This window comes from Aquarana catesbeiana, linkage group LG07 (assembly GCF_042186555.1).
Source record: "Aquarana catesbeiana isolate 2022-GZ linkage group LG07, ASM4218655v1, whole genome shotgun sequence".
Taxonomy (NCBI): domain Eukaryota; kingdom Metazoa; phylum Chordata; class Amphibia; order Anura; family Ranidae; genus Aquarana; species Aquarana catesbeiana.
The window spans coordinates 249,938,035-249,953,142 of NC_133330.1; the positions used below are offsets into that span (position 1 = coordinate 249,938,035).

A 15,108-nucleotide genomic window follows, 5' to 3' on the forward strand; every position below is an offset into this window, starting at 1 on the left:
AGCCCTATAATCGATACAAGGTCACCAGTCTTCTTTTTCACAAAGAAGAAGACAGCACCAGCAGGAGATGAGGATTTGCGGGTGAACCCTCGAGAGTGCGTCAGCAACATAGTCCTCCATAGCTTTATCCGCTGAGACATACAAAGGGTAAACCCGGCCACTGGGAGGCATAGCACCAGGTTGAAGGTCAATTACACAATCATACGACCAGTGTGGAGGCAAACCACCGGCTTGACCCTTGTCAAAGAGCTCGCTAAATTTGCGGTACTTCACTGGCAGGGAGGAGAGGGAACAGTTGCATAAAACCTTATCCACTTTCCAAAAACATGTCTTGCTGCATTGTGGCAACCAGGAAAGAATCTCAGCACGAAGCCAATCAAGAGGGGTTGTGCCTCTGTAACCAAGGATATCCGATAACCACCGGATAATGAGGAGAAGAAATTACTTGAAATTGGATTATCTCATGGTGAAGAGCCCCCTACGGCCATGGTCAACAGTGCAGTCTCATGAGTCACATGGGCAGGCTGTAGAGGTCTCCCATCAATAGCCTCAATGGCAAGTGAAGTAGCACAAAGCTGCAGCAGAATCAAGTGCTTAGACACAAAGGCACTCTCTATGAACAGGCATGCAGCCCCAGAGTCGATTAGAGCCTGTGCATCAATGGACAACTCAGACCGCGAAAGGGTAACCAAAACTAGAGGCTTATCCTTCAAGGTAACTGGGGACGTAACAATGTCACCTAAGTTCTGTCCCCTACAAGTGTTTCCTGCACGGTTGGGACAAGACTTCAAGGAGTGACCTGCCTGGCCACAAAGGCATCATCTCTCCTTCCTCATAAAGGCCCTCTGTTCAGCAGAGAGATATGTGAAGCCCAACTGCATGGGTTCTACTTCACTGGCAGACTCGGTACCAGGAGGCATGCAAGGGTGGGACTGCAAACCTCGGAGCCAAACTTACAGGAGGCTTCCACAAGCGCTCCTTAAAGGAAGGTATGTCTTGTAGTCTGGAGTCACTGAGAATGGCAAATGTGATCAACTTCTCCAGATCTGTAGGTATGTTTTGGGCTGCTATCTCATGTTTTGATGTTATCTGAGAGACCATGAGAAAAAAACAGCCACAAGCACCTCATTGTTCCAAGCGATCTCTGCTGCCAGAGTACGGAATTCAATGACGTAATCAGCAACAGTTCTCGTACTCTTTTTGATGAACATGAGCCTTTTGGCAGCAGAAGTGGCGCATGCAAGAATGTCAAATGCCCTTTTAAAGGAAGCCACAAACTCTGGGTAACTCAGGACAATGGGTTTTTGCATCTCACATAGATGGTTTTCCCAGGCCAAGGCTCTATCAGAAAGCAAAGAAATGATGAAGCTTACTTTTCTTCTGTCTGTGAGGTACACCTGGGGCAGCATCTCAAAGTATATCCCAACCTGCATTGAACTGGATTGCCTCCAAATCTATGGGGAAGCGGAGTGGAACCAGGCATACCTCTTACAGAGGTAATATTCTAGGCAGGTGCCTGCACAGAGACTGGAGCAGCAGCAGGGATGGCCGAGATCAGCATAGTCAGAGGCAGCAGACAGGCTCAGGAACCAGAAGGGATGTCAGCCAGGCAAGTCTTCAACAGGAACACAGCAGAGAGTCTCCTAGATATGTTGAACAAGGCAAAGACATTGAAGAAATGAACCAGGCAGTTTAAAAAGCCAGAAGGGGCTGGCTGTGGGTTTGACTGAGTAGCAGGAGATGATTAACAGGTGAGCCACTGTGGAAGGATGAGTACTGGCAATTAACCCGACAGCTGAGCAACCTGAGTACAGAGACGGAAGGGCAGAGAGCCCAGCCCTGCCATAATCATATGTAGGGCGATATCAGGCATAAAGTAAATATCCAGAATCTGAAGATTTATAGAAGAGATAACATAGCCAGTCAAGCTTTGAGGGGCTGTTTTTCAATCCAGCCATGTAACCGCATCTCTGGGGTTCTAAAGAAAATTGTTTCTTCTCTGCCATTTATCATAACTTAGGATACATCATAACCTAGGACGAACTGAAGAGAACTAAGTTGCAAATTGCCATCAAGATTTGCACTTTGGATTTAACTTTTTTGGTCCTTTATTTATTGATTTGATTCTGCATATGGACTATTATTATTATACAGGATTTATATAGCACCAACAGTTTGCGCAATGCTTTACAACATGAGGGCCCTGCTCATTAGGGCTTACAATCTTTTTATGAATAGTATTTATGTATTATGAGTGTTTTACACTTTTTTTTGTGCTTTTTATTTATCAGGTCTGGCACATCCTTATTTCTCATGGCTATTTTGTTGCAATGTCAAAGCACATGTCCACTTTCTCCACTCTTTTTTCCTGACTTCAGTGCTCTGGAAACGTGGTAGCCTAATGTTATGTTTTTGTGGATATGCACTGGGAGATCACAAGCCTGCTTCCATATATATCACCCTCCAAACCAAGCCCCTTTTAGGCATCTATAAATTATTTGATTATTTTTTTTTTCTTTATTTTGCATTGCTGCAAGTTGAAACCAAATGGAAGGTTTGGCTAATTTTGCAGTTCAACAAAATGTGTCTCTCACCCCTACTTGTGACACTTTTTTTTTTTTTTTGTTGTGTATAGCCCTGTCAATGGCTACAGAATTTCTCTATAGCTTTAGACATTACATACACACAAAAAGTGGCAAAAATAAAAAAAGTGTGTGTGTATGTGTGTGTGTGTGTATATGTATGTGTGTATATGTATGTGTGTATATATATATATAGAGAGATATATATATATATATCTCAAATATATTCTCTTTTTTTTACCTTGAGTAAATTAAACGTGTACACATATACTATGCATGCTAATGATATAATGCCTCTAGAGTACAAACTTGAGTATTCCACATTCTAATGTGCTTCATATGATCCTTGTGAGCCCCCTGTATTTAACCACATTCTGTGCACTTAAACTAGTATTGAAATCCAATGCTGTTTCTGGGCAAGTACCCTAGAAATATCACCAGGGAATGGTTACAATGCACTTTGTCAAATTGACCAAAATGTAAGACAGATTTATATTTATGAACTGGAAAATAAGAGGGTTGTTTTTTTTTTTTTTTTTTATCAAAAATGTTGCTTTATAGTAAATCTTTCATCTGATTTTGTTTACAGATTGTATTTTATTCCATGCTTGTACAAATACTTGTAATACAAACCATTACCATGTAGTATGATGGAATTACTGTTTTACTCCTAACACACTTTCACTTAGATAAGTTTGTGTCTCTCTTGTGTTTATAGTAAATTAATTCCAGATGTCCTGCCTAGTCACTCTCTTCTTAATCATTTACTGTCTTGAAATCCTTGCTTGTAGGACTATAATGTATTTTGAGTTTTGTGATTTATTAGACATATCTGTAAACCAACTGCTTTACAACTGTGTAAATCGTTCCTCAAAGTAATCATTTGAAAAGTACCCCTGGTTTTTATTTTTTTAATTTTTTTCTCTTCTGCAAAACAATGGTCCTCCGGTAGGTTCTCTCCAGGGAACATACAGTCACATGAAAATGTAAGTATACCCAATGGAAATTAACCTTTTAAATATACTTGAATAGGTAAATACTAAGTTTTCATTCAGTTAGTGCCTATTGATGAAGGTGATATACTTGAATAAAATCACAAGAAAGTTTTGCCTTTCAATTATTTATTTACCAAAAATATCAATAACAGCAATGGTGTACTGTGGAAAAGTAAATATATTCTTGGCCCCAGAATCTGGTATTGCCCCCTTTTTAACAGTTTCTGATATTACCTTTTATATGTCCCTTTCAAAAACCCCACTCACAGTAACATTTTGATGGGATTCAAATCAGGACTTTGACTAGACCAGTGTGCATGTAGCGTCTTCATAGAACATGTCAATTCTTATACAACATCATGCATTGACCTATGCGGTGCCATTCTGCATGCCTCATGCTTGAGCACAAACAGAAATTGCTGATAAAGGAACGTGAACATTTTACTCCACTATAGACTATGCATACAGTCCAACAAATGACACCATGAAACTACATGATCAGTGCACATCTTATGCTGGTGAAAAAAACTAAGTGCAAATAGGAAAGTTTTTTTTTTTTTTTTTTTTCTTTATAATGCCTTTAAATAACACAGGTTTCACCTGCATACTCTCTAAAAAGATTCTAATCATTGGCACCTAATCTGTAAAACCTGATCCTGAGCTTTAATGTGACAAATTTGCATTTTGTTCATTTAGACTATCGACTATCAATGTCCATTTTATCTGTGGGCACTGTTTGATTGAATGAATGCTTTCCTATTAAAGTATGTTGCAGAAGTCAGAAAGTTCCATGAGGTATACATTACTTTTATACATGACTGTATGTTAATCTCTAATGCTTATGTGAGACATATTTTGTGTTGGGTTTTGTTTCCTAGCAGATTGTGTTGAAGAGGAAACAAGTTCAATAAGATTTGGTTTTACAATCTAGAAAAGATTGTAGAAAAAGTTCCAAACTAGGGATGAATAAGGGTGATTTTTGTCAAAATTGATTTTGACATAAAATTGCAGATTTTATGATCAATGCAATTTTTTTTTACTTGTAATGTGTGTGTATTTAGAATATAGGAGGAGAACCATTATGGAGAATAAAACAACTCCATTTTCTGTTGCCACCATCCCAAATATATTATGTATTTAAAGAGAACAAGTACCCCTCAGTACTATGGGACTTTAAGGGCGAACTTTAGAAGACACAATATTTAGAAAATATAGAAAAATTTATTTTATAAAACAGTGTGGTGGTATAAAAACAGCACCATGCATATAATAGTACATATTATTCATATAGTATGAGACAAAACACTTTTCCTATGGCCGACGCGTTTCTGGACATTTCAGAATGAATCCCTTCTTCAGGGGCACGGAGGAGATAATAGTTGGAGATACTCAATACTATATTTGTGGGATTGAATATTTGTAAAAGATTATTGGGATAAAGCTGAAAGGGTAGAAAAACACATATCCAAAATGGAAAGGATGACCAAATGGATGACAAACTCTGGACTGGGAAAATCCCTTCCAAGGATCCCCAAATTAAGGTCCCAGCAGTCGACTCACAAAGTCCAACATGAGACTGAAATTATGGAAGTATCCATCCTTAGGCCCCTTTCACACTGGGGTGGTAGGGGGCGTCGGCGGTAAAACAGCGCTATTTTTAGCGCTGTTTTACCGCGGTATTCGGCCGCTAGCGGTGCGGTTTTAACCCCCCGCTGGTGGCTGAAAAAGGGTTAAAACCACTCATATAGCGCTGCTATAGCCGCGCTATAGCCGCGCTATAGCCGCGCTGTCCCATTGATTTCAATGGGCAGGAGCGGTTTAGGAGCGGTGAATACACCGCTCCTTCACCGCTCCAAAGATGCGGCTGACAGGAGATTTTTTCTTCTCCTGCCAGCGCACCGCTTCAGTGTGAAAGCCCTCGGGCTTTCACACTGAACAAACAGCGGAGGCTGTTTTGGGGCGGTTTGCAGGCGGTATTTTTAGCGCAATAACGCCTGCAAACCGCCCCAGTGTGAAAGGGGCCTTAATGTAAGATGTAGGCATTCGTCTCCCACAAGAGCCCCAAAACAGCAGTGTCCGCCTGTGTGTATTTAGAATAGTTGCAGTTTGTCTTCTCTGTATTTATCCTCCCTGTACTGGGGGTGGACAGGCAGGTAAGTTACTTTAATGCAGAAATGACAAAGCATGTCTCTTATGCATTAAAAATTCTGCCAAGGTTTTGTTTTTGGACTAAAGCTCCACTTTAAAGCTAGACTAGGCAGTTTCACAAGGCATGCGTATATTCATTTTTGTATTTATTATATCAATAATTGTATTTTTTTTTTCATCATGAATAGTACAGGTACCCTATTTTTACTTAATATCGGCCTCTTGCAGTCTACTGTACAGCAAAGTTCAGAGAATTGGAGGAAGAAGCAGCACAAGGAGCCAATTAAGTGTGCTGCAGTTCAAGGAGCATGCAGAAAGGTGGAGAGCACGGAAAAGCAGTCTGCAGGGTGGGGGTTGGGAGGAACCTATAACTGAAAGCAATTATAATCTTAAACTCATGTGCTGCTAGGTGGCTACAAATATGTTCTAGTACATGCTAGGAACTACCGCAAACCCCTCCCCCCTCCCAAACTGTACTCAATCATTTTTAAATTAACAAATAAAAAACATCTATTAATGGTGCGCTATTCCTTTAAATAACTCTAGTAGATTCAAATGTACCATGTTAAAGAAATCCACCTTACTATAACCTAATATAGCAATATGAACTTGTCATTGAAGGTTCCATCCGCTGATGACACGGCCTGATATTTGGCGTGCAGTACTGTGGTCCACCAGCAGGTGTCTCCTGGCAGTCTGGAATTGCCAGGGGAGCTTTCCCCTGTTGGTAGTATTATGTGATCTTTGGGCCGCAGTACTGGCGTCTATCAGCCGGGTGGTTCCTGGCAGTGTGGGGCCGACATCATCTCCTGCAATCAGGCATCACCTGAGTCTGAGATGTGTATAAATACCCGGCAGACACACTTATGCCTCAATAGCACCTCAATACCACGTTTGTCCCCTTTAATCCACAACTTCGGCTCAAAAATATAAACGAGATCCGTTCATAGCGCAATATTTTTAATATAAACCAGTTTATTAAATTATATAATGCACTCGCATATGATAAATCTTGAACAGAGCATACACAAAAGTAAAAGTGAATCGGCAGCCATCCTTCTCTGTGAGGATGCTGTGTCTCGGAGACGCCTGAAAGTGACCTCACTAAGTTTGGCCGATGCGTTGCATCACTGGTCACGTGACTTCCTCAGGATAGGCTATTCCCTTTTACTTTGGAAGCATGATTTGGACATTCACTCTATTGCTACATATTTGAAGTGTGGACTTTTACTGGAGCACAGATATCTCATTATGGACACTTATTTTGTTTAAGAGCACAATATTTACTGGATGAATTTTGCATTGAAGTTTCTTTATCACTAAGTTTATATTGCTATATCTTATAGTATAGTGGATTTATTTAACATGGTATTTTTAATCTACTAGAGTTATTTAAAGGAACGGCGCACCATTTTACATTTTTTTTTTTTTAATAACTGAAAGCAAGACTGCAGCAGAAGACCGGGTCCCCCAAGCCTACTGGATAGATCTGTGGCTTGCTACTGAGCTGTGTAAATCTCAAAACTTGATGCACCCACAGACAGAGACACAGATCAGAATTTTGATGCTTCAATTGCAAATTATTAGCTCAGTTGTCTTAGGGAGCGAGAACGGATTAGAGGAACAGGATACCCAAAAACCACAGTAAAAATTCCCATCACTCTGACTTCTCAGTAAACTCTTAAGCTTAGGTGGGTTATTTTTCTTCTAGTATATTTTGATCTCTGCCACAGATCAGCTGTAAGACGTTATACCTCTTGCCACAGGCTAATGTAGATTCTAGATTCTATAGGCCTAGATGAATAGCTACATTTGTTTCTTCGGCCTCTGCCATAGGCAGGTTAAAACATTAGGCTCAGATGGGCAGCTATGAGAACACCCTGTTCTTGGCTCCGACTTTCTCACACTCAACAGCAGCAGGTACTAGCAAACTATAGCCTTGAGCTTAGGAGAAACTGAACAAATCCAGATAATAAAGCTGACTGGCTGCAACCTTTAGTGCAGACACCATGTTTAGAAGAGGAACACTCAAGTTCTTTTATCAAACATTTTACGTGTTTGCTTTAAATTTCATCACATAGTGTGGTATGGCTGTCCATTTTGAATATAATACTCAATAGCCACGATGATAAATCCACTTTGTGGGCACAAAAAATGCCTTTGCAAGCCCAGTGTTAACCATATAAAAGCATCCCTGTGTGGAGAGTAGAGCTGTGGGAGGAACCCAGGATCCCCCCCTTTGCAAGATAACCTGCAGAACACTACAGGAGATGGTACATACAGCAATATCAGTCACCCTACACAAAGAGCGAGCAGCAGTGCCTGGCCTTAGAGGAATTTCCTGCATCCTGCATAGAGGCAAAGTTTCACACTGCAATACTATACAGATTCATAGTAATGCACAAAGTGCACTTAGGGGTCTATTAATAAAAAATAAAAATTGTGCAAATATCTCAGCATTTGCTCAGCCATTGCAAATAATTCCTGGTATGTGTCCAAGGTGTGTACTTCCTATGAGTTTGCTCCATTTACTGATCATAATGTGATATTTTCCTAAAATATCTCAATCAGGAAAATCTAGATTAAGCTGGTAATCAGAGAAAATACACATCACACGTGGGGATTTTTTGAGACTGCTCTGCAAATGCTGAGGCATTCGCACAATACATTTTTAGAAATAGACCTATAAGATTCAAGTAAGAATACACCTGCTTCTTGTAAAAGACAATGGGGTCGATTTACTAAAACTGGTGAGTGCAAAATCTGGTGTAGCTCTGCATAGAAACCAGATTTTCACTCTCCAGTTTTAGTAAATCAACCTGAATACTTGCTTATCTCAGAGTTTAGCTTTAAAGGATCCACATTCAAGTAAGAAAATATATAGCTCCTGAATTTTTTTGATAATATTTGCTACTCAGTTTTAAGGGATGCATAAGTGATGACTAAAACAGTGGAGATATGTTTACTGTCACACTCTTCCTTTAACCACTGCCCGCCCCGCCCCATAGCAGATTTACTGCTATAGGGTGGCTGTTCTGTGCAGAATCGTGTGTGTGTGTGTGTATATATGTGTGTGTGTGTGTGTGTGTGTGTGTATATATATATATATATATATATATATATATGAATTATATATATACAATATATATATATATAATTCATATATTCTATACACACATAAACATACACACATCTATACACACACACACACACACACACAATTCTGCACTTCTAGGTATGAGGCATGCTACTTCTGCCATGATTAGTCGCAGCAGAAGCCAATCAGTGGATGACAGCCAATGGATGTCAGCAGGCACCCACTGATTGTTGAGTAGAGAGGCTGGACAGAGCTCTGCATATGTTAACAATGCAGAGTGCCGTTCTGACAGTGGGAATGTGAAGAGAAAGAAAATACATCACATCCCTTAGTAAAAAAAAGCACACGTAGTGTACAAAAACACTGGTTAGGCACACATTTAACCCTTTGATCGTGCTAGATGTTTAACCCCTTCTCCACCAGTGTCATTGGCACAGTGACAGAGCATATTTTTAGCACTGATCACTGTATTAGTGTCACTGGTTCCCACACAGTGTCAGTGTCAGATTGTATGCTGCAATATTGCAGTCCCTCTAGAAGTCGCTAATCGCAGCCATTACTAGTATACAAATATAAATAAATAAAAATTCCAGTAAATATCCCATAGTTTGTAGACGCTATAACTTTTGTGCAAATCAATCAATATATGCTTATTTTTTTTATTTTATATTTTTTTACCAAAAAACATGTAGCAGAATACATATTGGCCTAAATTTATGAACAAATTAGATTTTTAAAAAATTTTTATTGGATATGTTTTATAGTAGAAAGTAAATAATTCTGTCTTTTTTTTGTTTTGTTTGTTTGTTTATAGCACAAAAAAATAAAAAACCCAGTGGTGATCAAATAACACCAAAAAAAAGTTCTATTTTGTGGGGGAAAAAGAGAATTTCATTTGGGTACAGCTATGAATGACCGCACAATTGTCAGTTAAAAAAACAATATAACAGCAGCGCTTATGTCCTGATCATAAAAGTAAAACATCTCCAATAAAAAGTCCAATCAGTGCTGGTCCACACAAGACTATATAAAGGGGCCCACCACCAATATGAAAGGTTCACACTGACCCTTACCACAAAAGATGGACCACTTAATCAAAAGTAGTCAAATGCGCTTCATGAGGTCCAATGAATCCAATTCCCTATACATGCGGGATGATTGATCAGTGGAAACCCGGCGCGATCCACCTCAGGCAGGAATTCCCCACAGTGTAACAGATAAAGTGCGCAATCAAAAATGAATTGATTTTAAAATAAAAAATTTAAACATGTGATATAACCATATAATTAGGGTACAATATTGGCGTGTAGATTGTAGTCCATAAAGTGCTTCAATCAGTGCAAATAAAGATGACGGACATTCAGGAGATCAGTTGTTCTGTTCATCAAAAAACAAATCAATCAGCGCCGCTTACCAGAATTGTTGAATCTCAAATCACTCAGCTGAGCAAAGCACATCCACAGGCTCATCCAGTAACTGGATCCTCTCTCTTATAGCGGACTCTCCAATAGTGCGACATTTCTCACAAATAAGGCAGAAAAACCTTCTCCAAGTGATCTCCAACCATGGGGTATTACATAAGCTAAAAAGAAAAGGCTTCATGGTGCCGTACTCCACTTTAAAAGATTTATTCAAAATCGTAGGCACTAACATCCAAAAAACGTTGTTCAGTACATTCAAAACAGCCGTGGCTCAAGCCAGCCAGCTGATGCAAGGTGACGTCAAGACCTGTAGCACCACCCGATGCGTTTCCCCATACAAGGCATTGACTGGGAACGGAGGCTATATCTGGACGTCACACACCACACTTCTTATACATGCACTGGTAGGAGAGACACCGGAAGCGCCATTGCCGGCTTTATCTGTTAGTGTCATCCATATGCATGGAACATATTAGCACTAATTACCTTAAACAATATAAAATGGTTTACTTATATTCATACAAAATACTAGAAAACCATGAATACTAAATCAAAAAATTATTAAAATTTGCATATATACAATTAATGATATTAAATGTTTCATAAATACATTATCACATCGAATTAATCATAACTACAAAGGAAACAATGAATACATACAAGAATTATAAAATATTAACGATACAAATATAAAAATAAAATCATTAGTATTTCTAAGAATACTTATGAAAGATAAGGAGAGTCAACGTCCTCTATTCAGAATAACTGGTAGGAAGACCATTAGTGGCGGTTAAGGCAGACCGTTAAAGCTCTTTCCTGCCCACCCATCTCCTACCACCACCCCAATAAAGTTAATAGAAAAGGTGGAAATACATAAGAGATCCAATATATCGGCAACATACATCCAATAACATTAATAAGGATGAGCCAGTAAGGAAAAAAGGTTGGGAAAAAAAAGTGGGGAAGACCAAAAAATAATCAAATTCATAATGCGAGGGCACTACTCTATATCTATTATCTATATAACAATTAATATCCCATTCCACGTTGAGTACCAGGGGATTACAGGATTGGATATCAAATATCCACCTGATTTCTCTATGTGAAATGTGTCTTTTTAGGTTATTCCCTCTGCAATGACGATGACCCTTTCTATGGCTATGACCTCAAGTAAGGAAGGGTTTCTATTATGATACTGGCGAAAATACCTGGAAACACTATGACCAATAAACCCTTTACGTATATTGGCAAGGTGTTCCCCTATTCATACATTAAGTGCCCTTGTGGTCCTCCCAATGTACTGGAGGCCACAGACACCTGAGGGGGTTTATAACCTCTATAGTTCCACAGGTAATAAAAGCTGTAATTTTAGAAACCTTGGTAGTGAGGTCTTAATGGTTTTAGAAGTTTTACACACAGTGCATCTCTTGCATGGAAAGAAACCTTTCAAGTTCCCAAACATACTACTTTTCTGAGGTGGATCTATAGCACTTTTTCTATATAGAACATTTGGCTTATCTGGGAGTTTAGGCCCCAGGATTTTATCACACTTTAAAACCTCCCAGTGTTTTCTGATTATCTTATTTACCCACCAATACTGGGACAAAAAAAGTGGTTAAAAAAGACCACTCAAACATATTATTACTATTCTCCCTATCTGTTTTTTGGGGGACCAAAAAATTTGTTCTATTTAAAAGTGAAACTTCTTGTAACTCTTTATCCAAAACTTTTGAGTCATACCCTTTCTCTCACTGGAAACCAGACGCGATCCACCTCAGGCAGGAATTCACCACACCAACATATGGGAATGGGCAAAAAGAAACTTCAGTGCAGTATTACTGACAGAACTCACTTATTAGGAGAGCCAGAATACTCACAAACATAGTAGTAAAAATCGTGTGTAAAATCTCTTTGCCGTAGCAATGTTTCCAACCAGTAAGATGGCCAACCGTCTGACGTGGCAAATATCACGTGACCAAACTCCGCCAAATGCGTTTCATCTTACAGATGTCATCAGGGGTGAAATAACGCAGTGCCGTATCACAAAAAATGGCCCTGTCATGAAGGGGGTAAATCCTCCGGAGGTCAAGTAGTTAATATAAAATTCTTGTATTGAAGTATACACACATTAAATAATCTTAAAAATAGTAATACCACAAGACTTTTTTTTTTTTGATGCCTTATATCAAAAAATCATTTCATTTACCACCTTCTTGATGGTGCAGCATTAAGCATATATAACCACTAAGCCAGCCTGGGTTTGTTTAGCCATTTTCTTCTTGTATTGAAATTTTTGAAAGCGGTCTAAAGCCAGCTCTGACATGTAATCTTTCCCTGGAAAGGGAATGTTTTGAGCCTGGAAAGACTCTAGTAGGATCTGCTCAAGAACATCTTTGGCAGATGTTGCTCCATTATAGCTGGCTCTCTGTATGTGCTGTAGCTCTATTCCAAGATGCTCTGGGTTACAGATCATTCCATTTTAATGCAAACTCCTATTTTCTCAAAATGATAAACAAAGGTCACATTCAGAATGCTACAGGTAGTTGAACAATAGCTACACATTCATTTTTGGTGGTGTTTGACAATACATTAAAACATCTTTCCAAGTAGTGCACTAGCTACATCTAGGTTTTTATTCCACTAATACATGTCTGATTACATCTGTTACTAAAAAAAAACTATAGTGTTTTATGCACTGGCAAGGATCAACTTTTTTATTATTTTATTAAACTCCTGGAAATTTCAAACAAATCATTTAGAATAAGCAGAAAATGTACAACACATTTTTTTTTTTCAAAAATCCAATATGATCAAGGCTCTACAGGTACTGTATATGTTTTGGAGATGAATGAACACAAGCAAAATACAATCTAGAGTGTATTGAGTCACTTTTCACTTTGTCAATATTGGTCTATAATCAACTGTATGTGTAACAATGTTGACTCGAGTAGTCTCAGACCATTTTTAGAAAATGGAAATAGTAAAGGCAGCAGATGCCAACTGTCAAATGTGAACCAGATTTTAAATAATAAAACATTCATTTCTTATTATTTCTCTGGCTAAATGCACATTTTACCCAGCCAGAAAAATGAACATTTTTGTATTGTTCATGATCTGTTTTAAAAAAAATGTTTCTTCAAACAGGGTTCTGGTAATGAAGATCGACAACGATGCAGTGCATGTACGGCTAAAGTAAGTAAATAACTTTTTTTCCCTCTGTATTGAATTGCGGTATTTGTTTAAAGCCTTAAACTAGATTCGTTTTTACATTGTATGTGCGTATACTGTTATGCTAAGCATCACTTCCCAGAACTCTTTAGCAAAGATTATGATCAGTGTCCAGCATTGCACAAACAAAGGGCGCAAAGGCCTAGTGTATTACCGTTATAGTTTACTGGATACAAAAACAAGTGAGAGCATACTCCCAAAGGCCAAGGTATAAAAACATAGGGCACTAACCTACGCTTTCATAGCTTGGCATATGTGAGTATGAATTCACTTGTTTTTATATCCAATAAACGATAACTGTAATCCACTAGGCCTTTGCGCACTTTGTATGTCTTTAAGATTCCCCAATCTCAAGAGGGCAGCATTGGGGGAACATTCCCATTTCAACATCTACTAGATGTCTCTAATTTTCCACCTGGTTGGCATTTCAAGTGTCCCTGAGCACTACGATGTATAAGTTCTGGCTTTGTTGCATGAAGTGCCCAGCTTTGGTGGTTGGCAAGAAGAACGAGGCTTTAAGTACTATATTCTTCAGGAAAGTTACAGTGCCTTGAAAAGTTATTCATACCCCTTGACACTTTCCACATTTTGTCATAGTACAACCAAAAAACATAAATGTATTTTATGTGATAGACCAAAGTGGCACATAATTGTGAAGTGGAAGGAAAACAGTAAATGGTTTTCAAAATGTTTTACAATATCTGAAAAGTTTGGCGTGCATTTGTATTCAGCCCCGAGTCAGTACTTTGTAGAACCACCTTTCAATTCAATAAAAGCTGCAAGTCTTTTTGGGTATGTCTCTACCAGCTTTGCACATCTAGAGAGGGACATTTTTGCCCATTCTTCTTTGCAAAATAGCTCAAGCTCTATCAGATTGAATGGGAGAGCATCTGTGAATACCAATTTTCAAGTCTTTCCACAGATTCTCAATTGGATTTAGGTCTGGACTTTGACTGGGCCATTCTAAAACCTTTTATATGCATTGATCTAAACCAGTCTGTAGCTCTGGCTGTATGTTTAGGGTCGTTGTCCTGCTGGAAGGTGAACCTCCGCCCCAGTCTCAAGACTTTTGCAGACTCTTTGGCTCCATCCATCTTCCCATCAACGTTGACCAGCTTCCCTGCCCCTCCTGAAGGAAAGCATCCCCACAACATGATGCTGCCACCACAATGTTTGACAGTGGGGATGGTGTGTTCAGGGTGATGTGAAGTGTATGTTTTCTGCCACATATAGCATTTTGCTTTTAGGTCAAAAAGTTAAATTTTAGTCTCATCTGACCAGAGCACCTTCTTCCACATGTTTGCTGTGTCCCCCCGCATGGCTTCTCACAAACTGCAAACAGGGCTTCTTATGGCTTTCTTCCAACAATTTCTTTCTCTTGCCACTCTTCCATAAAGGCCAGATGTGTGTAATGCATGATTAATAGTTGTCCTGTGAACAGATTCTCCCACCTGAGCTGTGGATCTCTGAAGCTCCTCCAGAGTTACCATGGGCCTCTTGGCTGCTTCTCTGATAAATGCTCTCCTTGACTGGTCTGTCAGTTTATGTGGAAGGCCATGTCTTAGTAGGTTTGCAGTTGTGCCATACTACATTTTTGGATGATGGATTGAACAGTGCTCCATAAGATGTTCAAAGTT

At 39.1% G+C, this 15,108-nt stretch overlaps 1 protein-coding gene across 1 annotated transcript in view; it reads left to right on the forward strand.

Annotated features, from left to right (window-relative positions):
• Positions 1-15,108, forward strand: part of LOC141103514 (uncharacterized) — a 693,174-nt gene that overhangs the window by 92,078 nt on the left and 585,988 nt on the right. Inside the window, exon 3 of the mRNA XM_073593189.1 lies at positions 13,388-13,435. Within this exon, the coding sequence (XP_073449290.1) occupies positions 13,388-13,435 (48 nt within the window). The remainder of the gene's footprint in view (positions 1-13,387; positions 13,436-15,108) is intronic.